The sequence below is a fragment of the Camponotus vicinus genome, unplaced genomic scaffold (genome assembly GCF_025532165.1).
Source record: "Camponotus vicinus isolate PSW18456_S1 unplaced genomic scaffold, iyCamVici1.0 SCAF_8, whole genome shotgun sequence".
Lineage (NCBI taxonomy): Eukaryota > Metazoa > Arthropoda > Insecta > Hymenoptera > Formicidae > Camponotus > Camponotus vicinus.
Window position 1 is genome coordinate 4,949,843 of NW_028141980.1, and position 7,057 is coordinate 4,956,899.

Sequence of the window (7,057 nt, forward strand, 5' to 3'; positions counted from 1 at the left end):
GGTGAGTTTTTTATCTTGAGACATCGAAATATCTCATAAAGTCTAAAAGATACGAAAAAATGTTTCAGACAAAAGTTATATGGTTTCAAGGGCGACATAAGATAGTGTCATTAGTTTGACCTTAAAGACTCACCTGAAAGTTACGTGAAGATCACTTCCAACTTTTTAAATAAGACATCCTATATGTTTTTACATATTCTTATAGCTCATCTCGAGAGCTTTCCAAAACACTATAATATATATATATATATATATATATATATATATATATATTAAGTTATAATATATATATATTAAGTTTTCACATTAAGTACTTTCCGAGTTATGAGGCTTAAAATCATTTCTTAATTTTATATAAATCGCAAAATATCTTGTAAAATATTCATTTTTCGATTACCTTACCTTAATAGTTTTATGTACAAAATAATGAGAGGAATTAATTGGTGTAAAGAAAACACATAGTTGTTTCGAAAAAAAAAAATGTAATTAATTGCAAATTAATTTTTTTTTTTTCGAAACAATTATGTGTTTTCTTTACACCAATTGATTCCTCTCATTATTTTGTACATAAAAGTATTAAGGTAAGATAATCAAAAAATGAATAATTTACAAGATATTTTACGGTTTATGTAAAATTAAGAAATGATTTCAAGTCTCATAACTCGGAAAGTACTTAATGAAAACTAACTTAATTATACTGTTTTGGAAAGCTCTCGAGATGACCTACAAGAATATGTAAAAGTATATAGGGTATCCCATTTAAGAAGTTGGTGGTGATTTTCACGTGACCTTCAGGTGACTCTTCAAGGTCAAACTAATGACACCATCTTATGTCCCCCTTGAAACCATACAACTTTTGTTTGAAACATTTTTTCGTATCTTTCAAACTTTACGAGATATTTCGATGTCTCAAGATAAAAAACTCACCCTGTATACATATAGATATGTATACATAAATTATACATATGTATGTATGTATGTATGTATTATTTGTATAATTTCTTATATATTATTTTTTAAAATAAATGTAAATTATTAATATTTATTTCTTTTGTTTCAGGAAAGGCGAAAAAGTTATAAAAAGTGACAAAATAAATAGTAGAAAAAGAGGAAAAGAAGAAGGAAGAGTGAAGAAAGAAAATTATTTGAGAAAACTTTTTATATTGTTATTTTAATTTAATTACAATTAGTATTTTATATTTAATTATATTTTAATTTTATTGTATTATAATATATTTCATTATATTGTATTTATAAAAATTTAATTAATATTTAATTTTATTACAGTAGTATTATTAATTATTATATATTGTAATTTATTTTATTTTTTTATGTATGTGTAATTAATAAATAAATAATATTATTCAGAAGTATTGATTATTAATAATAATAATAGTATTATTATTAATAATAATTATGATATTGATGATAATCGATGATATGAATGATATATAAATGATGATACTGATGATATAAACTATTATAATATTGACGATAACAACAATGATAACGATAAAAATGATAATGAAGATGATGATAATGATGATAACAAAATAATAATTTTAACAATAACTATAATAACCATAATAATTAACTTATTTATGTAAGCTAATTTATTTAAAGTGAGAAAAACAGCAGCAACTTTATTAATTCTTTGAGCGTTGTATCGACATCCATATTTGGTCTTAAAGTAAATGATAATTGTAACTCCGATAATAATTCGTCAGATTCCACTCCTAAAGAGAATATTAATTTTTATTTTAAATTGAATTTAATCTAATAATAATAATAATTTATAAGTAATAATAATATTTAAATAATAATATATAAATAATAATAATAATATATTATTAATATAATAATAGTATGTAGATTATTTAAATAGTAAAAGATATTTCAATAGTAAAAAATTTTTTGTATAAATTATTTTCTCTTTATTAATATTTATTAATAACATTACGTGTATATATTTAAAATCTCATATATAGTATATTAATATAGAAAATTCTTATGAAATGACAAGACGTAAAATTGTACGTACTTTAGAAGAAAGAAAAGAATTTTTACAACGACATCGAGAAAAAAGAAGGGAGAATCAACGACGCCGTCGTGAAAATAACAAATTAGTTGAAAATTCTTCAAAAAAGTCAAATCAACAAACTATTTGTATTGCTGGTACATCAAATGATAATCGTGTAATAGAATTAGATTGGGAAATTGAAGAAAATTCTTTAAGTGTTAGATCAACATTACAATCATCTGTAGAATATCAAACTCGTTATCGATCACGGCAGAAAAAACAACCTCGTTTAAATAATATTAGTACACTATCACTTACTGATGTAATTGAATATTATATTGGTCCTATGGATGTGTATTGTATTCATTGTAATGCAAAACACTTTGCAGCTGAAAAAGTTTCTAATAGAGGATATTCATTTCATGATTGTTGTAATCATGGTGCAGTATCTGTGCAACCATTGCCTGAATTTCCTCAATTCATTCGTAGTTTATTTGATGGTAGTCACATAAAATCTAATAATTTTTTTCAAAATATTCGTAGTTATAACAGTTCATTTTCATTTGCCTCATTTAACGCTAATTTAATTAACTTTCAAGGTAGACGACCTGGTCCATATTGTTTTAAAATACAAGGACAGATTTATTATCAAATTAATAAAGCATTATATGCTGCACAAAACGAAAGTCCTACTTATGGCCAACTTTTTATCGTAGATTCAAATGAAGCAATAAATCATCGTCTTAATCAAAATTCATACATAGATTTTGAAATTGTACAAAACCTTGAACAAATAATGCGGGAATTTAATGTATTTGCTCAGTCTTATCAAATGATGGCTGAAGAATTAGAAAAGCAACGACGTTTAGAAATGGAATCTGGTGAATTATTACCGGAATTACAATTATCGTTTACTTTAAGACCAAATATGGATCGACGTCGATACAATGCTCAAAGAACTAATGAAGTTGCTGCTGTTTTTTATACAACTGCTGATGGAGAAATTCCAGACTCATATGTTACTATATGTAATAAAAATATTAAAAGTTTACAAAAAGTTAGTATTATGGATCCCAATGTTGAACCATGGGTATATCCTTTATTTTATCCACACGGCACTCAAGGATGGCATCGTGATTTAAAAAAATTAAATAGTAATAGACGAATAACTAGAGGACAATATATTAAATACCGTATAGCTATTCGTGATGAATTTAATGGTTTTTTATTAGGACGTCGTTTATTTCAGCAGTGGCTTGTAGACAGTTATGTAAAAATTGAAAAAGATAGAATTGATTATTGTAAAAATCATCAAAAAGAATTACGTAGTGAAACATATCAAGGTTTAAGAGATTATTTACAAACTACAGCGAATAACTTAAATGGGCGTATTGGAAAAATGCTCATACTTCCTTACACATTTATTGGATCGCCATGTAATATGTTACAAAATTATCAAGCTGCAATGGCAATTGTTAGTAAATTTGGTAAACCAGATCTTTTCATTACCATGACTTGCAATCCAAAATGGCGTGAAATTGAGGAAAATCTTTTACCCGGTCAACAAGCTTGTGATAGACCTGACATATGTGCTCGTGTTTTTAACATTAAAAAGGATTACTTAATTGATTTGATTGTTAAGCAAAAGTTTTTTGGTGAAGTAGCAGCGTTTGTGTACGTTATTGAATTTCAAAAACGTGGGTTGCCACATGTTCATATACTGATTACATTAAAATATAATTTTAAAATAACTCCGCAGATCGTTGATAAATTTATTTCTGCTGAAATTCCTGATCCATGTGAAAATCAAATCTTACATGATATAGTTATGAGACATATGATTCATGGACCTTGTAGCGATTGGTGTTTAGTAGATGGACGTTGTTCGAAACATTATCCGAAACCTTTTCTCGAAGAAACTAGAATGGATGAAGATGCTTATCCTTATTATCGTCGACGAAATAATGGAAGAAATTTTGAACGTCCTGGTGGATATGTAGTTGATAATCGTTATGCTGTTCCATATTGTCCTACTTTATCAATTATATTTAATAGTCATATAAATGTTGAAGTAGTTTCAAGTATTAAATCAGTTAAATATCTATATAAATATATTTATAAAGGACATGATGTTGCTGCTATAACTATTGAACCAATAACAGAAAGTGTTGTTATTGATCATGATGAGATACATAATTATATCGAAGCTCGTTATGTTGGATCTGTTGAAGCTAGCTGGCGTATTCTTGGTAAAAAACTACAAGATAAAAGTCACGCTATAATACGTTTACCAGTTCATCTTCCTAATGAGCAAAATATTATAATTGAAAATGAAAACATTGACAATGCAATGACTTCTGCTTTAGATCAAGTTACTATGTTAATAGATTATTTTTCATTAAACTTACGCGATGAAGAAGCAAAACAGTATTTGTATATAGAAATTCCAAGTTATTATACATTTAAAAAAGAGAAAGTTAATGGTAAAAATGTATCACGTTGGGTCAAACGTAAAAGTCATTATAATTGTATAGGACGAATGTATTCCGTTAGTCCAACACAAATAGAATTATTTCATTTACGATTATTGTTACTCACAGTAAAAGGGGCCACAAGTTTTAACGATTTAAGAACTGTAAATGGAGAAGTTTGTCAATCATTTTCAGCAGCATATTTAGCTTTAAGTTTGATTGAAGATGATGATGAATGGAAAAGAGTTATGAATGAAGCTGTTGGATGGATGATGCCACGACAACTTCGTAGATTATTTGTACGTATATTATTACATTGTCAACCATTACATCCTGAAGAGTTGTGGGAAAACTTTAAAATAGCAATGTCTGAGGATTATATTCGATATTTTGGTACGTTACAGGGACAAAAAAAAGCATATGTACAAATTAATAGTATGCTTCGTGGTGAAGGTAAAAGTTTTGTTGATTTTCCACAAATGGAACAATTAACAGAAAATAAAGAAGAAGAGGATTGCATGGCATTTGAAAAAGCTATGGAAATAGGTACCAAACAATATAAACAATTAAATAATAAGCAGAAAGAGATCGTCGATCTTATATTAAATGAATTAGAAAATAATATTATCTCTAATAATTGTTTTTATATTGATGGTCCAAGTGGATCAGGTAAAACATATATATACACAACTATCTATTATTTAGCTAGAATTAAAAATAAACGTGTATGTACAATGGCATTTACAGGTATTGCAGCTACATTATTACCTTTTGGAAAAACAGTCCATAAGATATTTGGATTACCAGTTCCATTATTTGCTGATTCATCATCAACTATTAAAATCCAATCAAAAGAAGCTCAATATTTAAAAGAAATTGATATTTTTATTTGGGATGAAGCACCAATGGCACCACGATATGCTTTAGAAATAATGGACCGAACGTTGCGTGATATTATGAATAATGATATTCCTTTCGGTGGAAAAATTGTTTTATTAGGTGGTGATTTTAGACAACTTTTGCCTATTAAAGTACATGCTACTCGAAGTGAAATTGTAAATCTTTCTATTAAATTTAGTTCTCTTTGGAAACATTTCGTAAAATTCTTTTTAATACAAAATATGAGAGTTCTTCCAGAAGAAATTGAATTTGTAAAGTTTTTATTGAATGTTGGAGATGGTACATTAAATGATCTTAATGAAAATATACAAATTCCTGAATGTTGTATAGCATCTATTAACGCTGATATTGTGGAAGATATATATGGTGATTTAATAAGAAAAAAAGAATTTATTAAAATGTCTAAATGTGCCATACTTTCTGCAAGAAATATTGATGTAGATGAAATTAATAAGAAAGTTGTGGAATTATTAAATATAAATGAAGAACGAATTTATACAAGTGTAGATACTGTCGTGAATAATGACAATGGTGACATGAGTGAAGCATTGTTACCAGAATATTTAAATAGTTTATCTCCATCGTCTCTTCCTCCTCATGAATTGCGTTTAAGACCAAATTGTATTATTATGTTAATTAGAAATTTAAGTATCAATGAAGGTCTTTGTAATGGCACTAGATTAATGATTATAGAGCTTAAAGATCATTTATTAAAATGTAAGATTTTAACAGGTGACAAAATAGGAGACATTGTTTTTTTGAATCGTATAACGTTATATTGCGAAAATGTATTTCCATTTACTTTTTCTAGGAGACAATTTCCAATAAAATTAGCTTTTGCCATGACGATTAATAAATCACAAGGACAGACGTTTGATAGAATTGGATTAGATCTTCGCAAAGATGTTTTTAATCATGGACAACTTTATGTTGCTTTTTCGCGAGTTCGTTCTTGGCAAGCATTGAAAGTTTATCTTGGTAGTCAACGAAATAACAAATTTGTTAAAAATTATGTATATAAAGAAATTTATATTTAATTTTTTGTTTATTAAATGTGAAAAAAACAATTTTGTTAAAGTAATAATAATAATAATAATTTGTTCAGGGAATATATAAAAATTTTTTACAAATATAAATTTTAATATTGGAAAATTTTACATTTTATTTACTAATAAAATGCAGTGTGTAACGGAAATAATTTAAAATATTTTTATTAATACAAAAATATTTAATATTTTTATTTTATAAATTATAGATTATATAATATTATAGATTAAAAAAAATTATTAAATAGAAAAAAACTCATTTTTAAATATACATAAAAAAGTTTCGTCAAATGGATGTTATAAGTAATGAAAATAATAACCGTATTTTAAATTTAATTACCACACGCTGTTTTTAGCTACGACAAACACTATTTTTTATAATAATATATAAATTTTATACTAATTCTATACTAATTTCATACTAATATAAGAAATATAATAAATCTATATTATTAAAGTTTGAATTATGTAAAGTAATATTACATAAAAAAATCACAAGTACAATATCACAAAAAAAATATTTTTATCAATTTTTTGTTGAGAAGATAAGGTAAAGTAACAATAACTATGACATTATGTGGAAGTTGGATTCCTCTTATTCTGATCCTATAAAAAAATAT

The 7,057-nt window shown here is 25.9% G+C and overlaps 1 protein-coding gene across 1 annotated transcript; it reads left to right on the forward strand.

Annotated features, from left to right (window-relative positions):
- Positions 1-2,816: 2,816 nt before the first annotated feature.
- LOC145976328 (uncharacterized) lies at positions 2,817-5,361 on the forward strand. Its single transcript, XM_083107390.1, has 6 exons — positions 2,817-4,101; positions 4,144-4,269; positions 4,687-4,790; positions 4,896-5,037; positions 5,153-5,160; positions 5,239-5,361. The coding sequence occupies exons 1-6, from the start codon at positions 2,817-2,819 to the stop codon at positions 5,359-5,361; spliced, it is 1,788 nt and encodes a 595-aa protein (XP_082963516.1).
- The last annotated feature ends 1,696 nt before the right edge of the window (positions 5,362-7,057 follow it).